Source organism: Motacilla alba, chromosome 15 (assembly GCF_015832195.1).
Source record: "Motacilla alba alba isolate MOTALB_02 chromosome 15, Motacilla_alba_V1.0_pri, whole genome shotgun sequence".
Lineage (NCBI taxonomy): Eukaryota > Metazoa > Chordata > Aves > Passeriformes > Motacillidae > Motacilla > Motacilla alba.
In genome coordinates, this window is record NC_052030.1 from 4,273,787 (window position 1) to 4,298,462 (window position 24,676).

At 50.3% G+C, this 24,676-nt stretch overlaps 1 protein-coding gene across 1 annotated transcript in view; it reads right to left on the reverse strand.

Moving 5' to 3' along the window:
• Positions 1-24,116, reverse strand: part of RBM19 (RNA binding motif protein 19) — a 52,958-nt gene extending 28,842 nt beyond the window's left edge. Inside the window, exons 1-21 of the mRNA XM_038152633.1 lie at positions 23,993-24,116; positions 23,153-23,335; positions 22,560-22,682; positions 22,330-22,368; positions 21,633-21,840; positions 20,426-20,679; positions 19,892-19,966; positions 19,571-19,649; positions 18,835-18,906; positions 17,632-17,832; positions 16,926-17,056; positions 16,438-16,559; positions 15,644-15,740; positions 15,097-15,207; positions 14,036-14,236; positions 13,439-13,556; positions 13,069-13,208; positions 12,012-12,072; positions 10,653-10,732; positions 10,190-10,245; positions 8,768-8,884 (exon numbers count right to left, since the gene is read on the reverse strand). Of these exons, the coding sequence (XP_038008561.1) occupies positions 8,768-8,884; positions 10,190-10,245; positions 10,653-10,732; positions 12,012-12,072; positions 13,069-13,208; positions 13,439-13,556; positions 14,036-14,236; positions 15,097-15,207; positions 15,644-15,740; positions 16,438-16,559; positions 16,926-17,056; positions 17,632-17,832; positions 18,835-18,906; positions 19,571-19,649; positions 19,892-19,966; positions 20,426-20,679; positions 21,633-21,840; positions 22,330-22,368; positions 22,560-22,682; positions 23,153-23,335; positions 23,993-24,028 (2,504 nt within the window). The 5' untranslated portion in view covers positions 24,029-24,116. The remainder of the gene's footprint in view (positions 1-8,767; positions 8,885-10,189; positions 10,246-10,652; positions 10,733-12,011; positions 12,073-13,068; positions 13,209-13,438; positions 13,557-14,035; positions 14,237-15,096; positions 15,208-15,643; positions 15,741-16,437; positions 16,560-16,925; positions 17,057-17,631; positions 17,833-18,834; positions 18,907-19,570; positions 19,650-19,891; positions 19,967-20,425; positions 20,680-21,632; positions 21,841-22,329; positions 22,369-22,559; positions 22,683-23,152; positions 23,336-23,992) is intronic.
• Positions 24,117-24,676: the final 560 nt, after the last annotated feature.

The window sequence follows — 24,676 nt, forward strand, 5'->3', positions numbered from 1 at the left end:
CCATGGAGAGCGAGCTTCAGCCAGGATGGGTTCAGCAAAGCTGAGCTTGTGTGGGAGCTGTCAGAGGCCCAGCTGATGGCAGTAAGTCCCTGCAGAGGTGAGAGCTCTGGTGGATGCACTGAGCGAACAGCAGAAAAGGGGGAGAAATCAGACAGGAGGCAAAGGCAGCTCCATCTCTACAGGCAGAGGTGGGCTGTGCTCGCTGGCATTAAAAAAGGGAGGCAAGTGGTTAAAAAGCAACTTTTAAGCAGCATCTCTGCTGAGCACGGGTAGGGCAGGGCAGGCTGGCAGCTCCCCTCCCTCCCTCCTCCAGACCTCCCTGCTGCAGCAGACCCAATTTCATGGGGTTTTTGCACAAGCAGCAGGGTGGAAAATGATCATCGGGAGGCAGCGCGCGGCGCTCCCCACATCCCCCCGCAAGGTGAGCGGCCCCAGCCCCACCTGGCTGGGAACCCGGGCGAGGAAAGAGGCGCCAGTGAGCTCCCCAAAAGGCAGCCATGGTGGGGATGAGGGGCAGCCACGCTCCCCCCAGCCCCGTCACCCTCCTGGCTGCTGCCGGCAGAGACAGCACAGTCCTGCGTGACAGCGTGAAATTAATATGATTTTGGGGGAAGCTGGCAGTGAGTAATGAGCAGCTGAAACACCTCGTCCCCACCCCCCTCGCCCCCCAGACTCTTTTAACCCCTCAGCTGCTGGCATGGCATCAAAGAGTGGGAAGAGCAAGAGCTGGGTTAAAGAGAAGTAGAGAAGGGCCATGGAGCGCACCTGAAATGGGATTTGCAGCGTGGATTTTGGCACAAATCTCAGCGGTGCTGCTTGTGAGCAGCCCCAGCCTGTTGAGATGCTGAGATTGGCACTCCCGGGCTTGGAAAAGTCAATATTGCTGCTTTTCCCAGCGAGGTTTCACAAAGAGATGTCAAAAAGAAAAAAAAAAAGAGGGGCTGCAGGAGACCCAAGGCTGTCCTTCAAACATCCCTGGGCAAGGCCCAGAGCCCGCCCAGGAGGGGACAGCCTGATGTGCACAGCCCACTGATAGGCAGCAGAACAAAAAGAAGTTTTCCAGTTTCCCTGGTACTTAATAAATGGGAATGTGGGCAGAAAAACCATCCCTTCTTCACAGGCAGCTGATGTGAATCCCTGGCTGCCTGGCAAGGGTCAGTCCCACAACAGCACGTTCCTGAGAGGCCGAGGCTCAGCAGCTTCCCCCTGGACTTAATTGCAGCAAATTTAAGATCTCCTGTCCTCTGCCAGATGCCTGGAAGTGCTCAGGACACTGCTGGGAGAGGAGGAAGGAGAGGTGAGAAGACAGATGGTCATCCTCATCTGCCTTAACTTGATTTCTTCAGGAAAAACAACGTGCAGACAGAAATGCCGCCGGTGCCAGCAGCTGCAGAAGCCAGCACAGTTCAAAGGCCTTGGGCACAGGCACTGCCTCAGGGGAGGTGAGAGACTCTGGATGGAAGGGCTTTAATTGCAATCACATCCCAAGGCTGAAAATCTCCCAGATTGGGAGAGGGAGAAGGGCTGCAGCAGGCATGAGGTTAAAAAAATAATGATGCAAACAGAGATGCAAATAAAGGACACGATGTGATCGTGAGGAGAAAGCTGTGATTCATTAGAGGCTTGTTCAGGACCTTCTCGTGAAGTGAGACTGAAAAATAACCACACAGGTGAAAGGCAGGGGGGCTGGATGGATCAACATCACCAGGAAAGAACTGGAGTTAACAAATCCAACAGACAGAGGAATTTTAAGAGCAAGGAGATAATCATCTTGACTGTACCTTGATGAAAGGCTGAGACACAAGCTCAAAAGTTAGTCCAGTGTAATTTCAAGATTATAGATTGTGCAGGGCCCCAGGCTGCCAGCCCCCAAAGGGCCAACTCTGAGAATGAACAAGAACTGGCCACAATATAAGGCAAAAAAAAGAGAGAAATCCCATGTTTTTCCTTACTTAGACACACACATACTCTTCTTAATTCAGACAAAAAGACACCTTGTAACACTAAGAACCCTGAGTTATTTCCAGGAGATGGCACAAGCAGGCTTTAGTTTTCTCCCTATGGAGAACCACCTGCCCACATCTGAATTTTTTTTGCATTGAAAAAATGGCAAAAACCCCAAAGCAGAACCACAGAGTGGCATTTGAACAAGACATTCCAAAAGTAGCCCCATTCCCAGCTCACTCCACCTCCCTGAGCCCCTCCACGCTGCTGAGCTGAGGAATTTGTGTGGAAAACTAATTAAAGTTCCCTCAGGAAGCTTGGCTGGATGCCCTGGAGAGAGGTGGCAGGAGTAAGGAGGAAGCAGCCCAGAAATTCCCTTCATTTGCACAGGACAAATCCAGGTTTTGGGTGAGCAGAAAAGGGACCTGGAGTATGTGGAGAGCAGAAAATGGGGAAAAAAGAAATATAAAAATCAAGTATGTAATGAATATTCAAACCCAGGAAAGGGATGTGCTGAAAAAGAAAATCTTCCTTCTGCTCTTGGGAAGAGCCACCTTTTAAAGCAACTTTGCTAAGATAACACAGAGTTAAACATTTCCTTATCTATGTTAAACACCTTTATGATTCAAACTGAAAAACAGCACTGCAAACCCATTTCCCTCTCCCCCACCCCACGGCTCACTTTGGAGAGTGGCCAAATTAAAGTGGCCACTTCCATTTCTGGGCTCTGAATATCAACCCAATTCTGCTGTGTTTGGGTTTCCAGCACACAAGGTGAAGACTTGAAGAAAGGGGGGGAAAAATAAAATGAGTTTAATTTATGCTGTTTGAAAAAGAGAAATAAAGCAGCCCAGCAGATCCCTGTATTCCTGCCTGCAGCTCATGAGGCTGGGGCACATTCCTGCAAGGTGCTTCCCAAAAAGCTCCTCCACGCTGTATTTTCCTGTGCAGCACGCCCTGGCACTACAGCTGGGGCATGGGAACATCAGGATGGGTAAAAGGCCACAAGGATGCACCTGGCAGCAGCTGTGCAGGAGATCCAGGGCACACAATCCAGAGGTGGAAGAGCAGAGGGCATGGGGTGGTTCAGGGGGGCAGCCTGTGCCAGGGGTTCCCCACTCTCATGGGGGGAATTCTTTCCCAATATCCCATCCAGCCCTGCCCTCTGGCAGCGGGAAGCCATTCCCTGTGTTCTGTCACCCCATCCCTTGTCCCAGGTCCCTCTCCAGCTCTCCTGGAGCCTTTTAGGCACTGGAAGGGGCTCTGAGGTCTCACTAGAACCTTCTCTCCTGCATTTCTCAGCCTGGCTCCAGCCCCTCCATCAACTCTGGGGCCTCCTCTGGACTCACTCCAACAGCCTCACATGTCCTGTGATCCCCTGGTGAGGCTAAGACACACTGACAGCCAACAGTGGGGCTGAGCCCTTCGGCCAGGACAGAGGGAGCCATCAACCAGGCAGCTTCCTTTCACCCAAAACCAAGCTCCACACATGCAAAGGTGAAATCCTTGCAGCGAGGGTGGGAGCCCACAGCCCAGGGGTGAGAGGGACAGAGGAGGAAAAACCTCAATTCAGAGGAGCACCCTGCAGCCCACAGAGGCAGCCAGGCTGCTCCTCAGACACTAAGCAGCCTAGCACAGCCCCTACATTCCAATGAGGAGCTGGAATGTGAACACAGGCACGGCATCCTCTGTGCCAGCACCCTCAGGAGCAGCCCTGACCCAGCTCCCTGAAGCTCCTGGCCCAGAGCTCCCAGCGTGGGCTGCACCTTGGGAAGGCAGCCCTAAAATGTTGTCATCCCCAATGACAGGCCAAAACAAGGCTCGGGAATCCAGTCCTATGCTGGAAACACCAGAGCACAGCCGCACGTGTGCTAGGATGCCAAGCACCACGTGATGACCCCTGGCACGTGTTGGCCTGGAGCAGGGGCCTGGGGAGGGCTTTGGAGAGCCCATGGTCCCACCTGTTTCCTGGAGAACATGATGTGGTGACCCACTCACCACCACATCAAACTCAGAGGTACCTTCCAGCTGTCACTACACATCTGAAACACCTTCTGCTCCCTGCTCCCAGGCTGTGTGTGGCAGCTTTCCAGCTGAGCCTGTGCCTCCAGGCAAGGTGCAATTCCACAGTCCTTCCAGTCCTCAGGGGAGGCCAGCGAGGTGGGACCCAAGCCCTGGTGACTGGCTGCAGGGTGCCCAGCTGCTTCCCCAGGGGTTTCTGCTTCTCCAAGACTCATTTCTGGACACTCCTTTCTTGCAAACAGAGCACCCTGGGACAAGCAGAGGTGTCAGCAGTGCAGGGGAGTTCAGGGATTCATTCCCTTGCTCTGCCTGTTCCTTCTGCCACCCTACCACATCAGCAGCTCTGTCCTGCCTCAGATATCTCCTCCTGGTTTCTCCCAAACCACCTGCAGCCCCTGTGCTACCCCAGCAGTCCTTCACAGCCCAGGGAGATGCCCCCAGTGACTTCTGCAGCTGTCCCCAAGCCCTCGGGCCGCTGCCTGCAGGGGGACACCATGGGAACAAAATCCAAGCAGCTAAGAAGCAGCAGCTATCAGTTTTGAGCCATTTCTAGCACAACATTTGAGGTCTGAAAAGTGAAACCCAGCAATCCTGGCAGCACTGGACATTCTGTTTGCATGGAATGCTCTAATTAACTCTGCCCAGCACTTGCTTAACAAACTCACATGTTTTTCCTCAATTTTTTTTCTCCTCTTGTGTCTTTCACCAGCACAGATTTTCCACATCTTCAACAGGGGAAGGAGAAATTGTCTCCAGTCATGTAGACTCCATTACTGGGAGAAAGGTGTGAACAGCAAGCATGTCTGGCAGACGGATTCATTATCCCACCGTATCCTTTATAATGGGAAATGAAAAGCCCATTCTGGTAACTACACTTTATTATAATAGGTCAGAAGAAGTGAAAGGCATCATCTTATAAAATTAACTTCATAAAGATTGCCTTAAAAAAAAAAAAAAAAGAAATCTCTCTGTCAGTTTATCCACTGCATCTCCCTGCAGAGATTTTTTTCTTCTCCCAGAAGGGGCTGATTCCCAAGTCTTGTCCCACTTCACTTTTCCCCTCCCTCAGAAGGAATAGTTCTTTTTCCTCCTCATCAGGCCCAGACACTTGCTTTGCCAGATGCAGTAAGTGCCACGTCTTTGTCAAGATAAAGAAAATAGTCAGCAAAGGAGTTAAAATTAAAAGAGACACCCACCCCAAAGGTCCTTGCAAGAAGCAATGTTACTTTCTCAGTAGGAAAGGCAGGCTGTGGAGATAAGAGCACCTGATAACCTGTTCTTTGCCCTGCAACACCTTCCAATTGCTTTTCTGCTCACTGCTTCTTTAGGCAAACTGAAGTCCAGCCTCCCAGCTGATGATAATTTTGTGATTTAACAGCTTTGTGCAGCGTGTTTGACTGCAGTTCCTACAGGTGCAAAGCAGGGGATGGCCAGAGGGATGATAAACCACCTTCCACACTGACTCCTGATTTCCCTCAGCTAACTAGCAGGGCAGGGCTGGAACTAACAATTGCTGCAAATTCCAGAGAAATCAAAGATAAAACCAAAATGTTAAGTTCTCAGATACATCCTGCAAAGAAAAGAAGAAACAACTTCATCCCCCAAACACACAGCTCCAAGAACTCCATCCTCTGGTGGGACGAGCAGCAGCTCTGCCAAACTCCAAGCACACCCGGGACTGAGTCCATCCCCCAGCTTGTCTTGGATTGGGCAGGAATCCTTTCAGAAGTGTTTTTCTAAATCTTATCATTCCCTTTTTGAGGAAAATGAAACCCCCATCTCCTCAAAACATTATAAAGCATTTGCAAAACAGCCTGATTTTCAATCTGCATGGAGCTGTTTCAGCCAGAGGGAAGGAGGATGGAAGGGGCTGCTCTGAAACAAAGAGTTCATCGGAACTCCCAGTGAAGGCTGCGTGGATCTCATGTGATAGATTCTTAAAGGAGCCCAATTTTCAGAAATTGCCAGAGCTCCAATCTGTGACAATGTGGCCTTTCACAGATCTCCAATTCATCTTGCCACGTCTAGAGTTCCTTTTGAAAAAAAAAAAAAAAGTCTTGCCATAAAAGCCCCACAATTTGGTAGGAAAAATTAGCAGCCTTCATGGGATAGCAATCCCTTTGTCTCTCCTCCCCTAACTGTGGCTCTTTGCAAAGAACTAAGCACCATTTACCTTTTGTTATTTTTCCAGGTAGTAAAGAGAAGAGTAGGATCTAATCAAGAACAAAAATGGGTGAAAAAAACACACCCACAAAAGCTAAATCTTCACACCTTGCCCAAAAGCGGTGCCTATAATTGAACAGCATTTCTGCCTCTGAAGAAGTTAACACCTATCTTAAAAAAAAAAACAACAAAAAAACCAAACCAAAAACCCTGGAGGGTGCAAGAGAGGCCAGAACCTTCAGGAGAATGTGGCAGGACCTGCTCTGAACCAGTGTCACACCCAGCAAAGCCACGGGGGCTGGGGTGGGAGCAGGGCAGCACCTGAGGCCTGTGGAACAGCTAAAAGAGGATTATTTTGGAGGCAGAGAACCTGAGCTGTTGATCAGAGCATTCCTGACTCCCCTCAAACATCTTAATTAAGCACCACCTTTCTCCAATCCAGGAAACACAATCTGGTATCCCCAAATTCCAGAATGAAGAGGTTCCTCCAGGCTGCTGTAGGAACACAGGCAATGGTGCAGGGCAAGGCTGAAAATTTCAGTGAGGGATCCATAAAAAACAAGATCCAAAAGTGTAAAACCAGTCAGGGCAGGGATGATCCAGGGATCCCTGAGCTGCCAGAGCTGGGCAGGTACAGCAGCTTGAAAAATCCCCTCTCCAGAACACCCAGCTGCCTTGGTTTGCTGTTCCGTGGGGCCATTTGAGAAGCGGGACTGAGTTCCTTGACAAAGCTCAAAACATGGAAATATTTGTTTTTGGGGAAAAAATAAATATATCTACACAAATATAACGTGTTATAGATATTTTTGAACAATATTGGCATAATCTATGTATTTTTCTGAGGTAATACGTATATATAGATTCTGTGTGGATGTATATAATGTGTGTGTACATAAAATAAATACACACATATAAATGAATACTTATTCCTAAACACATATAAATGAATACTTATTCCTAATTTAATATTTATTTATAAATTAATATTTGTTTCTTTTGAAATGAATATTTATTTATTTTTAATTTCACATTTCTTGAATTTTCCCCTGCTGCAGGGCTGGAAGGTGGCTCTGGAGCAGGGGAAACAATAGGGAAGATGCTCATCCTGTAAAACCTGGGGCCTGGGCCTGTCACCCCGTGTGGTGATCAGCCTGGCTGAGTGGCCTGGTGGTCCCCACGCTGCCTGTCCCTTGCTGTCCCCAGGCTGGCTTTCCTGGGCAGGCTAAGAGTGCCCCCTGCAGCCTTGCCAGCCCTTCCACTGCCAAAGGACTGTTTGCCATGGCCAGTAAATCCCTAACAAAAGCCAAACTAAGGCAGGTTTCTAAATGCAGAGCAAGCCCAAAGCTCCAGAGCAAAGGCAGCTGATTGAAGGGCACAAACAAAGCAATCCAGGAGGGTGAGGTGCTGGGCACTGCTCTGTTGTGCCTGGTCAGGGCTGTTACAGAGGACAGGAGGGACGGCAGGAGTGAAAGGAATGTGTCCCCCCCAAGCTGCTGGTTTTTATTTTGAGGATAAACTCCAGCTCTGAACATCCCAGCTGAATGAAAGGGATGCTCCAGGAGCGCTGTCACCAGCTGGAAGCTGCAATATCAATCAGATATTCCCCTGTCCCTCCTCTCCACAGTGTGGAGGTGCTAGACAAGACAGGAGGGAAAAACGCCACACCAAAAACCCCCCACAGGCTATGTGCTTGTGATGTACAAACCCTCCCGGCGCCTTGAACTTCACCTTAGTCCCAGCTTTGCTGGCTCGAGCTTTACGAGGGTCACATCTGTAGCTCAGAGTGTTGGGGTTTAAATTAGCAGAGCTCCGTGTGCTGAGGAAACTCAGCATGGGCACTAGCAGCCCAGGCACTCTGCCTGAATCCTGCAGGGCAGAATTGCAGCAAAAGCAGCAGTTGCACAGCACAAGAAAAACCTTTTGCTCTTCTAGAGGCATCTTGTTGTTGTGACCATCATCACACCCCTGTCCAAAAGCCAAGTCATGCGTTGCCTCTAGTGAAATCCCTGGAATTCATCCCAAATGGGTGCTGGAACACAGAGCTTTCCTCACAGCCTGCAAGGGAGCAGCCTCCCAGCCACACAGGAAGCACATCTTCACACAAACAGACGAGGTGCAATTCCATCAACACAGGGAAACACAAACAAATCACTTCCAGGGGCTTTGCACTGCGTGGCCTGAGCAGGTTTTAAAGGGTTAAGCAATACCTCAAATCTCCCCTTTGGAAAGACATGCCCCAGAAATGTGACAAAAGCACCCAACTTCTGCCAGGACAGGCCCACAGAGGCCACCTCCCAACACAGCACCCTGTGGCAGAAAAATCAGCAATTCCTGCAAGCCCTCAGCAGAGCAGGAACCTCTGCCTGGGGCAGTGAGCAAAACATTCTTGTCCTGGGAGCAGCAAAGACAGCTTTCCTTTTACAAAGTTTTGCCTATTTTTCAGGATGGAACAAAGCTTAAATCACAGAACAAAAGGCTGAGGACACAGAGAACACAGAGGTAATCCCAAAATCCCTGTTTTCTTCCACAAAGACAGCAAAAAAATTCACAGTATTTACAATGTGAGAAAGACCCCGTATGAAAATCCCAGCAGCTCCACCCCAGAGTGACCGGCAGACACAACAAAGCCCTTTCCTACCTGAAGAGCTCCCTGATTTCCCTGACAGTGGCCTGGAAGGGGATGTTTCTGACCAGGATCTTGGAAGTTTTCTGCTTCTTGGCAGTCTGTTTCTTCCGGGCTGATTTCACAGCAGGCCTGGAAGGTAACAGGAAGGGCAGGTAAAGACCAGGGAGCAGCAGAGTCCCTTTGAACTGTGGCTCCCTCAGGATTTGGAATGTGGAAAATTGAGGCACCAGCTCACATTGGCATCCTGGGTTGTGCCAGTGGCAATGCCACACAGGACAGTAAGATGGACCAAATTCCAAACACCCTAAAATCCGACATCTGAAAGTGAAATAGCCCATCTTGCTCCAGTTGAGGTCCTCATCTCACATTTGCTACATCTGTCACCAAATCTTGCCCTTTAATTGTCAGGAGCATGCATTATTGAATACATTTTTAAAAATTAGCTTAATGTAAGCTAATTTTGATTATTTTTCTTCCTGGCTTATAAATCAGTACATGCAATTTTGTAACAAAGAATTAAATTTTTTTTTCCTCTGGAATCGTATTGCATTTGGACAAGGTCAGAATTTACCTAACACAAAAGGCAGCAGCTTATTCCATAAAGCAAAGCACTTCCCATTGTGGCCTGGATACCTGCTGAAGGGATTTTCAAAATCAAACTGGATAAAAATGGTTTTATGAAAGAATTGAAATACCAAGTGCAGACATAGGAGCTGTCAGACTGCTTGTGGTCCCCAGGAACCAGACTTTCAAACAAATTTTGACATTTCACAGATATCACTTCCAGTAGGGTTTCCAGAGTGTTTGAAGGACAGTGTTTAGGTGCCAACATTCAAGTACCTGGATTAATTTGCAGCTTTACAGCTAGAATATTCTGTGCTGAGTAAGAACTAGGAAGGGATCCCTAAAAGCTGAGGCTAATTCTAAGTAAATTCACCCACAAGTAACCACCTCCTCTGTGCCTGATTGCCCAGACCAAAGGAGCTAAATCCAAATTTTTATATCAAGCGAGAAACTTGGTTTTGTCTTGATTTGATCAGAATATTATTCTTAAGCTCCTGTTCTTCTCAGATGAACAGGTAAAAGACTTCATTACCCAAAAAAGATTTCTGTCCAAGAACTTTTTACACCCCTGGGAACTCACAGTGCTGCCTGAACTGCCACCAAAGCAGAGGATTTTTCCTTGAGCAGGGAAGAAAACTCTGCCTGGTTCTCACTTTGGGCTCATTTTTGGGGTCCCACTTCAGCTCATTTTCCTTTTTTTTTTTCCTTTCAAGCAAAACTGAGTCAGTAAAGCAGAGCAAAGGCTGATGTGTTCAACAGCTGGAGCACTCCTGGCCACATCCCTCAGGATGCAGGTGCTGGGGAAGAAGGGAAGAAGCTCCCAAGGATTTCTGCAGCTGAAGTGTTACTGAGGGGAGAGCTGAGCCTTACCTGACAGCTCTCTCTGACAGCTTCACTTCCAGCTTGTGGCCATCCACAGTGCAGCCCTGGGAGCGCAAACAAAGAAACAGCAGGAAAAAAAAGGATATAATTAATAGAAAATATATAGAGGAATTAGAAGTCAAAGCAGCACCAAATTAACATTAATCAGTATTTGTTCTCTGAGGGGGTATCTGGGTCTCTGCCCCCTGCAAAGGGCACCTGACAGGAAAACTCATGAAAATTCAATGCTGGCACATTTTCTGAATTTCCACTTTGGATCAGCATCAAGAAACACACTTTTCCACCAGTCTTTCCTTTTCCAAACCCTCTTCCCTCAAAAGCCTGGCCCATTTTAGAGGCTTCTCCCCCTGTCCAGTGCAACCCACAGCCCTGACATCCTCAGCTACATTTGGAAGTGCCAGGTTGAAGCGAGTCTGTGGAGAGGATTCCAGAGTGGCAGGCTCAGGCTCACCTGGAGCTGGCGCAGGGCTTTCTGGGCGCTCTCTGGCTTCTTGTACTCCACAAATCCAAAGCCCATGGAAAGCAAAGTGCCTGTCAGGAGGGAAAGGGACTCGGTAAGAAAGCAGTGGCAATATAAGATATAAAAACAAACCAGGAGCAAGCACTGATTACCAAAATTAGGGGGACAAAAGCTTAACATCCCATGAAAAGGGCCAGCCTGTCCGTGGTTGACCTCATGAGCACCCCTGGTTGAGTTTTTGGAGCAAGGCTCTGCTCTGGACCAGCTGGTTTTGGTGCTGATGTGAACAGGAGATAACAGTTTTTGCACACAAAACCAGTGGTTTGCTTTGCATCATCTCAGTGCAACTTCCTCAAACAAAACACTGCAAAGCAACTGCTGGTCACAATCAGGGGAAGAGACCCTGCTGTGGATGCAGACATCCCATAAGCTGGAGAGGGCAGCTGCTACTTCCACAACAAAGGAGAGCCATCCTTCCCCTCCCGGCACAGCAAAGGTCTGCAGTCCCACCACAGCCCTGAGGAACATGCTGCCTAACACAGCAGCCATAATTATGGCTATTAATTAATTACAATTAATAACGAGGGGAGAAAACAACACTCCATTTTCAATTTCAGAGCCTCAGCAGTGGCAGAATGTAGAGATGACCCCCAGTGCCAGCAAGGATCAGATGCTACAAGACCAGCCCACGCTTGGTGCTGCCTGCTTAGGCCCACCAGCAGAACTGAAGAATTCACTTTATTTCTTTATCTCCCAGCAGATCTGAGTTTTTAAATATCACATGACAAGGAAGCTCTGTCAAGGGGAAATGCCACAAAGCTGCGCAGCTCCCAGAGAGAAGCCCCAGCCCCTCCAGCCCATGCCTGCCTTAATCCAACTCCTCAGGAAGCGAGAGCAGCCAACAACAGGCACAGCCACTCGTCCCTGCAGCCTGGGGGGCTCAGGGCTGGCAGGGAGAAGGCAAACCCAGCCCACTCAGCACAGCTCTCAGCCAGGCATCCTTGAGGATCTGGCCATTTGCAGGGTTTAATCATCAGGGGGCACTGGCTCCCATCAGCCTGCATCCCACTCTCTTCTGTGATCCTGAAGGAGTTTGGCTTCTCCCATCTCAAGATCTCAAGAGAAGGCCACATCTCCACAAATCCCACAATGGAGTTTAACCTTCTAGGCCGAACCCTGGGGGAAGGTTTGGCTGCTGCTTGCAGCCATTTCCACGGGAACACTTCTGGAAGCACTGAGGATTTTGCCAGCAGGAACACAAATGCTCAGCCAGATGAGTGCTGAAGCAATGCCACACCTGAGCCCTCAGCTCAGCTGAGGGAAGGAATTGAACAGCAACAACTAGAGTACCTGCTTTGTCTTTCTTCTTGGATATTGTGCAGCTCTTCAGGGCTCCCACTTTGGAAAACATCTGCAAGGAATGTGGACACGTGATTCAGTTCCCTTTGTCACAGGCTTGCAACTCAACTGCCAACGTGGCCCTCTTCCACACGGGCCCACGTGCCCCAGCACACACCTGCCAGCAGTGCAGCTGAGCCTTTCCCCATGGAATTATTTCTGTACAAATGTACATACACACACAAAGAGTTTGAAAGCTATCAAGACAGGGATTCCCAGAAATCCTCCACCAACCCTTAGAAACTGCAGAGATCTGAGTTGGCTCTGGAGGAATACTCTGGATTACAAGGTGCCCTCAGCCAGGTAGAGGCCTCAAGGGTGGGTGCTGCCTGTGATGTCCCTAGAACACAGCTCTTCCCAAATATGGGGGGCTAGAGGGTAGCAAACTATTTATTGACTCCCTTGTAAAGCCAGAAAAAGAAGAGGGGACAAGTCCCAGCCCTCCTCTGGGTATTTATTTGTTCACAGCTGGAGCAGAGTCTCTGCACAGACTCACAGGTCCAGGATGCTTGGGCCATGGCATGTGGCATTTTACACAGATACAAGAAGTGCCAGAGATGGAAATTCCAGCTGCTTTTCTTTATTTTGGTATTATCACCCCACATAACTTCAGGAATGGCACGCTCTCTCCCAAGTGCTTATTGAGGTGAGGCAGCACAAGGCAGCACACGGTCACAGAAGCTGAGAGGAAAAGCACATTCAGAAATCACCATTTGTTTATTTATTCACTGCCTCTCACACACCAAGCAGTGGCAGAGCTGCAGCAGTGCCTGTCCCAAGGAGGAGCATTACAGAAAACATGGCAAATCAGGAATCTTAGAAGACTTCCTACTGCCTCCACCTGTCCCTAGGTGGAATTAAACTCCACCAAAACAGTTCCAGATGCATTTGTCTTAACTGACACCTGGAGTGATGTTCCCAGTCCCAGTAGAACCCAGTGCTCTCTTATCTCCCACTAGATCACACTGGCTGCAGCTGAAATCCTTTAAAGACTGTCCTTATTGCTCACCTCCTGCAGTGTGTCTTCTGTGGTGGCAAAGTTCAGGTTTTTGATGAACAAGGTACAACCAGGGATATTTTCTTCTTCTTCTTCTTCCTCCTCCTCTTCTTCCAGTGCTGCTGCTTCCTCTGAGTCTTTTACAGCTTCACCTGAACCAAGAAGAATAAACCCAACACTGTAAGATGCAAAGCAGCCAAATTTTGGGGGAGTTCCCCACTCAAACTGTGGGGGAGCCCCTGGGATGGTGAGAAAGATGGTAAATTTAGGGAGGGAAGATCAGCCCTCACAGTGGGAAGTCACCCAGACAAAACATATCCTGGGGCTTGACACAGCAGCAGAAAAACACAGAGACCCCCAGCAAGTCAGCCAGAGTTCTTACCTGGTGCCAGCCCTGCTTCATCCTCCTTTCCTGGAACCCCAGCTTTTTTTTTCTGAGGGGCTGGGCTGAGGAAAACCCCCATTGGAGCCCACTCCAGATACAAGGGCACAGAATGAAACTGTGAAGAGAAGACAGGAGAGAAATGAGGAGTGAAGGGCAAGGCCTGAAGAAAAAACTCTGCTCTAAACTTTATTTTCACCTTGCTCTGTAATGAAAAACAGCAGTGGAGAAACTGAGTAACCTTTGCAAGTGGCTAAACTCTGTCACAAAAGGATCCAGCCTTTCAGGACCAGAGCCTAAACTCTCTGCCAGGTAAGGATCCAGTCTTACAGGACCACAGCCTGCCATGGGTCACTTGTGGATCGTGCAAGGGAAAAGAAACCCTTCAGCTGTGTCACAGCCCCCTTCTCCAGCATCCTCTGCAGCCTGAGCCCTGCTCTGCTGTATCAGGCACCTCCCTAAGTCCAAAGGACACAGCTTGGAACATCAGTGCCTCTGGGCTAACACCCTTCCCACTCTCCCCGTGCCCCTCAGGCTCAGAGCCCTCCTGCAGCTTCCCAACTCACCAAGATCCCCCTCCCCAGGCAGTGCCCCCACCTTGGAGTAGGCCAGCCTGGTGAAGGCTTGCTTGGCCTCTGTGGGCTCCAGGAACTCCACGATGGCTGTGATACCTCCCTCTGGCAGCAGCACCCGGCCCAGGTCGCCGTGTCGGCCAAAGAGCTCCTGCAGCTCCAGGGAGCTCGTGCCGGCCGGCAGGTTCTTCACCAGGATCACTGTCTTGCTCCTCTCACCAGCAGCCTGACACAGCCAGCAGGGAAAGAAAGAATATGGTATGGAAGAGAGCAAATCCAGCAATTTTCTAACTGGAGACTTTGGATCCAACAGGCTGTGCTCTCCCCCTCTCTCTGTGTCACTCCCCTCCCAGATCCAAAAGGACTGACAGGCATTTAGGAAACACTCCCTGGAAAATCCACATCTCATGGATGGAGGTGTCAGCTGTAGCTCCACAGGGCTCCTTCCCTGCCTACAGCAAGCTGCCCACCATCCTAATGCCATCATATCATGGATTTCACCCATCCCAAGAGCTGCTGCATTTTCAAATGGATACATTTCCTGTCACATTCATGTTTTCTGAAAACATCCCTTTGCCCAGGATTTTTCTCCTGGGAAGCTGAGAAGCCTCAGAGAAAAAGGAAAACAAATTCTTATCTCATTTCCTTCTTCTGTGTTATGCTTACATGTGGAATATGTCTGGAGACTGTTTACCCACAGGTGATTGTTTCACTGGTTTTTGGTATGAGTTATTTTGACTTATTGGCCAATCAGGGCCAAGCTGTGTCGGGGCTCTGGAAGGAGTAATGAGTTTTCATTATTATCCTTTTAGCCTTCTGTAAGTATCCTTGCTGTATTCTTTAGTTAGTTAGTTTAGTATTCTTTAATATAATATAGTATCATAAAATAATAAATTAGCCTTCTGAGAACACGGAGTCAGATTCATCATTCCTTCTTGCCACAGGGATCCCTGCAAATACAATAATTTCCTAACTCATCAGGGAGGGTTCAATTCTGCAAGATGCTGAGCATTTAATTACCAATTTCCAAGAGAGCTGAGAACACCAGGACTAGAAGAGGCGGATGCCTCCAGCTGAGCCTCTCACCTGGCTGAAGGAATCCAGGCTGACTCCGTTTTCCATGAGGAACCGTCGGATTTCCTGGACCAGCTCCGTTTCTCCTAGAGCCACTCTCACTGCCACGCTGTCTTTGCTCTCCTGCAGGCAAGAATTCAGTCACCTGCTGCTCTCAGAAGCACATGCAAAGGGAATGTGGCAGGCAGCAGGAGGGTAAAATGTTCCAGCTCCTCTGCAGCTCCTGCAAATTGTGCTGTTGGAATTCAAACATGTCCCAAAGTAAAATGAAATTTCCAGGAAGGATCTGAGCTTTAGGGTGTAAATTCCCACCAACTGCTAGTTATGTAGAAATGCAAAATTCAGCCACAGGAAAGCAGAGTGGGAAGGAAGGCTGGGGACCAAGGGATCAATAGGCTCAGACCCCACAGAGCTGCTACAGCACCAGAGGCCTCAGCCTGTGTGGTGCCCATGGATGCACGGAGGCTTTTCCTGTACAAGACCAGGAAGGCCCTGGTCACAAAGAAACAGGCAGGAAAGTGATGTCCCACCCCAGCTGATCCATCACAACCCAACTCACAGCATCCAGCACTTGGCTTTTGGCAGCGTTGTACTTCTGGGCCATGGCATCAGCCACAGCGTTCGTCCCCACGAACAGTGCATTCCAGTTGTGGGAGCTGGCAAGAGAAAACACAGCCAGGGTCAGTCATGGGCCCCTCCAGCCAATAATCCTGGGAAAAGCAGCTCTGAGCACCACCATGAGCAGGCAGGGTGAAGAGAGAGGGAAAGAAGGGTGGAAGATCCCTAGAGAAGGGACAGGATGAGGGAGATGTGACTGGAGAGCAAACAGGAAGCAGTGCAGGCAGCTGAGCTCTGCCTCCCCAGACCTGACTGGTCACAGCTCTGCAGCTGAAGTTCAGGTACTGGCTCAGGGGAACACACCTTTCCAACTGGTTTCCTAAACCATGCAAACCCCTTGCTTGCAATTCTCTTTGCACCCTTTTCCCTTCAAGACAAAGTATCAGCCACTTCTTTCAAACTGATTTGTCACATAGCAAGAAAAAGCTGCTACAAGCTTTAGAATTACAGGTGGCCAAGCAAAGGAGAAAGGCTCAACTGATCTGAAAACATCCCCTGAAAAATTAGAGAATCAGAGTAACTCTTATTAGAGAAGTAACTCATACCAAAGCCATTCAAACCTCTCAGTTTCTGCTGCTCACTGAGCTACTGCAGCTACTTGGGCAGAGGAGTTGGGGAGGCAAGAGAGAAAAGAAACAGAGCTGCACAGCAAGTGCTTCATCAACTCTGGGAATCTCTGCAGCCCCTGTGAAGATGCCACATGCATTCCTGGGAATCTGGCAGCTTGTGTCGTACCTGGCACTGTTGGCTTTGTCCTTTGCCTCTTTGCTCTTTTTGTAGGAGGAAGATTCTTCTGCATCTCCATCTTCCACTTTTTCCTTCTTGATCGTGGAGGGTAAAAGATGCATCATTCTACCCTGCAAGACAGGAAGGAGAGGTCCAGCAGCTTTGGAATAATCCACAGGTGTCCACATGGAAGAAATTTCCTGGCACCTTTCCCAGTCAGACAGCCTTGGTGGGAGGAGGGAATTTTCCTTCCCAAAGGAGCCACAACTGCAAGTCAAAGTGGCCACACAGCGTGAGACAGACTCAGAGCTCCTTCCCCACCTCTACCAGGCTTTTGGTGTCTGCAAAGTTGTTCAAACCAAGCTACTCTACCAAAAGAACCTGCAGGAAAGCCTCAACCTTTTTAACAAAGCCCAGAAGCAAACTCTCAGCCACATTCCCACCAACCATTCCCACCAGCTGCAGTCCAGAGCAGAGGAAAAGCATCAGAGCTGTACCTGGAACACCTGCCCATCTAGCTCTGCCAGGGCCTTCACAGCATGCTCGGGGATCATGTAGGTGATGAAAGCAAATCCTTTGGGTTTCTTGGTGAGTTTCTCAATGGGAAAGTGGATCTCTGAGAGGGGTCCTGCAGGAGGCAAGGCTTGGTGGTCAGAGATGTCCCTGCACAGCTCTGAACTGGCACCTCCCAGACATAATCAGGGATGAGGGGAGCAGCTCTGGATGTGTGGTGAGCCACCAGCCTGGGCCAGGAGCTGCAGAGGGACAAGGAGGGCCCAGCACAAGCTCCCCAAGTCCAGGTGTGGCAGCTCATGGGCTCTGACAGGTGAGGCATACCAGGCAAGCTCTGAGCAGCTGCCTTCACCTTCAGTAGGGATAAACACCTCCACAACCTCACCCTCTCTGCCCCAGGATGCCAAGAGAACCTTAAATATGTTTAATTTGGAGGTAGAAGAGGGTAACTTCAAACTTACACCCCAAGTTTGGGATGTCAAGTGAATCTGAAGGGTTCACCTCTAACCTGCAGGAAGTCTCCTGCCAAACAGGCTCAAATTACCACACCAGAAAATAAAGATGACAGGAGCTGGGCCATGTCTGAGAGATGAGGGACACAGAGCTTTGTCCATCCCCACCCAGCAGGAAAACCTCTGGACAAAGGAATGATGTTGCCCTGCAAGCTCCAGTCCCGTGGCAAACACTCACCGTACTTGGAAAAGATCTTCTCCAAGTCCTCCTCAGTGCTGGTGAAAGGCAGATTCCTGACAAAGAGTCTCCCTGATTCAGACAAGTCCTCTTCCTCCTCATCCTCCCTCAGTGTCCTTTGCCAGGGCTGGTGCTCAGGTTTTGCTGGAACCGTTTCTTTTGGGGTGTTCCTGCACCGGGAAACCTCCACACAGCGTCCACCTGACCCCCAGAGAACACAGAGGGACCCTGGATGCTTCCCCAGGCTACGAGCAAACAACACCCACGTGCAAGTGATGCCTTGGGAGGCTGCCTACGACAGAGGCTAGGCAGTGTTAAAGGAATGAAGCCAGTGTTTATTAAAAAGGCCTTCAACAGATACACCCAGGGCAGTACAAGAGCCTGGCCGAGGAGCCACCCAAGACTGACCACGAGTCACGAGGTTTCACACTTTTATAAGTTTTGGTCCATTTACATATTGGGGAATTGTCCAATTACAGCTTCCGGTTATGAAGTCCTATCCTCCCAGATTGCTCTTCCTAATTTGCTGCTGTTTACACTTTTTGTGCCTGAACTGGAAAAGGATTGTTTTTGTCTGACTAAACTATGAGGAGAACTTGCTAACACTTGATATGAAGTTCAGAGTACTAATTTATACTGAATTCAGAGTACTATTCTGCACTAATGCAGTATATCCAGCAATCTGGATAATGTGAAAGCTGAAACTTAAGGCATCACAAAGAGCCCAGGGTTAGAAACAATTACAGCCCTACAATTACAGGCTCTGATCAGAATTCAAAAATAAGGGGGAGGAGGGGGCTGTAAGAGTCAGTCTTCATAAAAATCAGGGTATCAACACCAGCCCCCCTTCCTTTCAGAGAGCCCCAGCCTGTCTGTGCCAACCTACACAGTACTTGCAAACAGAATTTCAGGAGTTACTCCAAGGGTTAGGCCAAGTCCAGAGCTCCAAGCCAGCCTTGCAGCACTGTCTGTACAAAGCTGGACTCCAGCAGTGTTATTTTTATCCCAACAAGAACCGCCTCAAGTACACGGCAAAACATGAGGGCCCCAAAACCCCACTCCTGTCACAGCACCTGGTTTATCCCAAGGAACAACCCCCCCCATCTTCCTGGGAAAAACTCCAATCACAGGAGCTACTTGTGCAGGGAGTACTCGAGCAGCTGAGCTCCCAGGCTGGAATGAGGAGGAACAAACAGCCCTTACCCAGGAATTCTTTTTTCCGCTTCAAGGCCCTTTGCATTTCTGCTTCACTCTTCAAGTCAACAAAGATGTAACCTTGGAGGAAGGGAAGGTTCAGCTGAGCATCATGTGGGGAACACACACAGCCACTAATTGGGTAATTAAGGGTGAATTGGGCTTGCTTTAATATAGATTCCTATAGATAGAGCATTCAGCTCCCATGGAAAGTTTCAATCCAGCCTGGAGATGATGATGTCAGACTGGAAGGCTGCCTTTTCAAAGCTTATTCTCTATATACAAATCACAAAAACTTTACTTAGCAGCTGGAGGAGGCTTTCACAGGTGCCTCTGAGAGCAAATAAAAGGTACATCTGTTGTTGGACTATTAAAGGAAAAGAGCACACAGCAAAGCCCCAAGGACCTGCTCACACAAATCAGCACAGTGCCCTGGGCTGCTGCAGCTATCCCGGAGGAACAGGCTTTTCCTTGGCATGGTTTGGGTTGTTTGGAATAAAGTTCTGGATGCAGCTCAATAAAAAAAAGTTCCTGCTGCTACTCCTAAGGGAGCACAGCCAACATTACTCTGCCCGTGGCATCCTGTGGCCAGCAAGTAGGGCAGGAGAGCTGCAAAGTCACAGAAAGGTCTCCAAGAACCAGGCCACGAGCCAGGGATGTGGAACCGCAGACTAAAAGAGCAGAGGGGTGATCAAGAGCTCCCCTAACTCACAGATCCCACCCCAATTCCACACACAGCTCTTACCTGAATTCTTCCCCTGGGCCTTTTTTCCCATCCGGATTGCCACTGGCTTCAGAGGGAAGAAAAATTCCCGAATTTTTTGCTGTGGGAAGAATCAGAATTGTTCGACTAATTCTCAGATACAGGAAGCAGCAAGTTGCAGGCTTAGGTTTTTATATATAAAACACCCAGATCTCTGCACAAAGACAGTTCAGAGGTTGCCCTGATCACCCACAAAGCCCTCAAAGGAGTGAGAAGTGAAAAGTTTTTGCCAACATCTTGCAGAGGTACATTCTGAGACACCCCTGAGCCTCCCTCCCTCCCCAGCTGGGAAACCAAACTTGCCTCAGTGATGTTGGAGGGGGCCCCACGAAGTTTCACTGTGAATGGAGTGCTGGCTTCCCCTGAGCTGGCCTGGCTCTGCACAGAGAAGGGGAAAAAAAGGGAGAAAACCTGAACAAAAGAACAAAAATCACAGCACAACCAGCTGGGCTTGGCCAACAAACAGGAGGCTGAAGAGTGGGAGGGAATATCAGGAGATTCCTACAGCTGCAGCAGCCTGGGGCAGGAGGTGCCAGCTGAAGGTGCACTGCCATGAAAAACTGAGTTCTGCTGTTTCCAGGACAGCATTTCCTGGAAAAATGCCTCTGAGAAGGGCACTGGCAGCACTTACCTGGAACACCCATCTTTGGGAACTTAGTGAGCCCTGAGGAGATTCAATGAAATTTGTAAATGGGTCACACCAAGAAGGCCAAGAAAGCTGGTACTCAGTGGGCCCTGCAGCCTTCCCAGGCTGTCAGCTCATTCTGCAGGGACTGACAGACACCTGCTATCCATAGAGCAGCTGCTTCAAAGAAGACAAATCTAATTCAGCTCTACCTCTAGTGTGGATCCTTTTTTCTTCTTCCCCACTGGTGTTTTTTGCTCTGTTTGTTGGGCTTTTGGCTTCCCCCTTTTCTCTGGGTGGGTTTCTGCAATGCCTGAATCCTCAGTCTCACGTTCCTCCTCCTCCTCAGTCTCTGTTTCTTCCTCTGTACTGGATGAGGAGGAAGAATCCTTCACCACTTTAGATTTCAGGTAATCCATATCTGAGAGGTCTTTGCTGGTAGCTGCCTTCTTCCCTTCTTTCTTTCCTGGCAGAGAGGAGAGAGCAGAGAAGTATTTTCACACAAATGCTGCTGCTCTCCGCCCAGGCCAGGAAGAAGCTGAGAACTGACACAATCATGAGCATCACCTCCTCATCCTCTACTTTTTAACTGGAAAGGCTTGAGAACAGCAGAGCAATTTCACCTTGGCACTTCCATACTGACAGCCTGGATTTCAAAGCAACAGTTCACATATAAAACATACTAAAAAGAGGTTTGAGGTACTCCAGGATGAAGTATTCTGTCACAATTCTAACTAAATACCACAAGCAGGCCTCAGAGAAGGGTTTCAAGTGTGGAGTTTTACAAGACACAAGCACACCTGCATTTGAATTACCCAAGGAGAGATGAGGACTGGCAGGGAAAACACCACTCACTGCACCAGAACAGCCTAGCCTAAGGACATCCCAGAGAGGGAGAAAAGCTCCAAACCCACATCCATCCCTGCTGCAAGGAGACTGGATCCTAAACTACACACGCCAGGCTGTGAGTCTTCAGAAAGAACCCGCTACTCCAGATTTGCTCTCAGGAGCCAAGGTACTGAACCCTGACCCTTCCCCCAGCCCTGGCAGGCCCGAATTTCCAGAAACATCCATCAGAGGCACACCAGACAAGTTTCCAGCCACCCGCAGGTTCCTAAAGCAACAGAAACCACATCCAGCCCTGGAAATCCTGGAGATGAAAGGGGCTGCAAGAAGGAAAGCACTTCAAGGAAAGCTGCAGATGTTTGCCCTGGTCCTCCTCCCTAATGACACAGGGAAAGCACAAACGGCTCCCCCCACACATCAGACACTGCATTTGCCACAGTTCCCCAAATCTGGGGAAACAACCAGGCATTCCCAGCACACGGAAAGGTGAGAGCCCACCCTCCTGGTGACAGGGTCCAGTGACAGGAGTCACTGTGACTGACACAAGCAGAGGGTGACAGCTCCCTCGGGTACCTTTAACCGCCTCCTCCTCTTCAGAGGGCTCATCCCCAGCCTCACTCAGCTCCTCAGACTCGTCTGAATCAAAGTTCAGGTAATCTGCTGCTGCTGCTGGTTTTCCCTTCTTAGGCTCCTCTGCCAAAGTGTCATTGGCCCAAGTGGCCACCTGGGACCTCTTCTGGTGAACCACCAAGAACTCCTGGAATGTTTTATCTTCCTTCAGCTGTGGGAAAGGAAAAAAAAAAAAAAAAGAAAAAAAAGACAAGCTGTGAAGAGAGACTCATAGTGAATCTGAAATCCAAGATATCTAATTTCCAGCAATGTAAAACCAGAAATCCTTTAAGGGGAGCTCAATTTACACTGACAAGGTGCTTAAAGTCTTCTCAAGGTGTCTCATTCCTACTCTTCTTTATAATTGGTGTTCAGAAAGTACTTTAGAGAGGAAAACAAAACAATAAAAAGAGAAAAATCTGGTAAGTTAAATGTGACACAACCCAGCTACGGTTAAACCCCAGAACTGCTGAAACAGAGCAGACCGGGGTGCAGTGTGTGCTCACAGGAGGAGCTGACCATTAAAACCCCATGTTGGGGATGGTAAAATGATTTTTACACTAGAAATGGGCTGTCCCAGCCTGAATCAGCAGCATGGGAAGTAGAACAGAAAGGAAATATTCAGCAAGAACACAGGGACAGCAATCCAACCTCAACTCACCTCCTTTAAGGTATCCACTGGATCTTTCGTCTTTTTATCCTTGGGAAAAAAGCCCAGAAAGGTTTATTAGAAACACAGGCAATTCCAGGAAACCCAACAACACAGGGAACAGAGACCCTGAGGCAGAAAACACCAGGACTCCAGCATCTGGTGTCCCAGCTGCTCTGTCCCCTTCCCCACAGGCCAGGCCACCCTTCGTTGGCACACAGCAGGAATCAGGCAGGACTCACTTTCTTTGTGCCTGCGCTTGCCAAGGGCTCCTTGGTCTGCTTTTCTGGGGCAGGGGCCTTCTGAGAGTGCTTGCTCCAGGCTCTGGGTTTTGTAGGGTCGCCAAAAGACTTGCACAACTCCACCTGGAATGAGTCAGGTCTGTGATGAAACACAGGGCTGTAACTGCGGGGTAACCTCACTCAGGAATTCCTGTAACCCTGGTGGGGTGGAGGGAGGGGGCAGGAACAACTTTTAAAAGCACAGAGCACACATTCAGTAACTATGAGAGAGGCAGGAGCGGACAGGCACACAATCCCAGGGTGGCTTGGATGGCAAGGGGCCTCAAAGTGCCACCCCCTGCCATGGGCAGGGATGCCTCCCACTGTCCCAGGCTGCTCCCACCCCCATCCAGCCAGGCCTTGGGCACTGCCAGGGATCCAGGCTGCTCCCACCCCCATCCAGCCAGGCCTTGGGCACTGCCAGGGATCCAGGGGCGGCCCCAGCTGCTCTGGGCACCCTGTGCCAGGGCCTGCCCACCCTCCCAAGGAAGAACTACCCTCCCCAGATCCCATTCCTTAGGAGTCTCAGGGAGATATTTCTGGGATCAGCTCACTGTGACTCTGGAAGTGTCTATGAAGCTTTTGTTGAAGTGGTTCAGGGCTGTCTGAGCTTCAAGCTCAGACTTGTAGCCAATGAAGCCGAATTTCCGGAACCTTCCATCCTTGGTGTACTTGAGGCAGCAGTCAGTAAGCGTGCCGAAGGCAGCAAAGAGCTTCCTGAAGCGCTCCTCCTTCATCTGGGAAAGGAGGGAGGGCAGCAGGAAGGGAAATCAGCCCCAGGGAGGCTCTGAGGACAAGTCCAACCCAACATATTCTGTCTCAAAGGGCTTCTGGAAGGCTGCAGGAAGCACAATGTGAACCAAATCCCCGCTTCACCCACCAAACCCGTTCATGTTCCCCCCGAATGCACTCGTGGGGATGGGGAAGAGGGCGGGATCCTAGCGAGCAGAGCAGCACCGAGGGCACTGGCACCCAACCCCGGACAGCGAGGGGGCATAGTGATCACAACGAGATCCACTGCCCACCCTGAGGGGCTGCCACTGCCAGCCCATGCCCCTCATGCTGCTTCCTGCACCTTCCTGACTCCTCCAGGAGCTCTCCCACCATCCTGCCCCCGAAGTGTCCCCGTGTCCCCCATCCCAGCACTGACCGCGACCCCTTAGCCCCTCATAGCCCCTTCCCCTGGGACATCTTGCCGCTCCCCCTCCAAAACCTCATCCTCCCACCACTTCAAACCTTTTCCCCGGCGGGTCTCCCCACTCTCCCCCATCCCCACTACACGCTCCCCTCCCGGTGCCTCTCCCTGCCTCGCATCCCGCTTCCCCCGCAGCGCCCTCAGACCCCTCCTAGGCCCAGAGCGCCCCTTGCACCCCCGGCACCGCACAGAGCCTCACCCCATTTGGGAGATTCTTCACGATAAGCCGCGACATGGCCGCGACAGACGCCAGGAAAGGAACGCTCAGAACGCCGCACGCCGCCGCATGGGCACCGCCATGTTCGCTGGATCACGTGGCCTGGGGGGCACAGCGCATGCGCGCGCCAGGACCCGGATGTTGGTCCGTAGCAACGGCCCCCTAGCAACGGGGCCTGCAGGGCTGGGGCCGCGGCAGCATCCACCGGGCACCGGCGGCAGGGACTGGCGGGGAGGGAGGCAGGGGCAGGATGAGGAGGGGGTGATCGCTCCCGGGTTTCCCCGCAGAGCGGGCTGCAGCCTCCCGGCCCGTCCGCGCTGCTCGGCGGGGCCGCAGGAGGGAGCTCCGCGCCCGCCGCTCCCGGCTCCGGGCGGCCGCTGAGCCAAAGGCCCTCCGGAGACGTCGAGTTTGCTCGGGGGGATGGCGCAGAGAGCCTAGATGTCACGCCTAAAAGTCATGCGGAAGGGGGACAGATGGTCTAGTCCAGGGAAACTGTGGATCTCTGGATGTATTCAAGGTGCCAGGTTGGACGGAGCTTGGAGCAACCTGGGATAGCGGAAGGTGTCCCTGCCATGGCAGGGGATGGAGTGAGATGAGCTTTAAGGTCCCTTCAAATCCAAACCACTCTGTGAATAAAAGTGGATTCCCTCCAAGGAACAGCTAAAT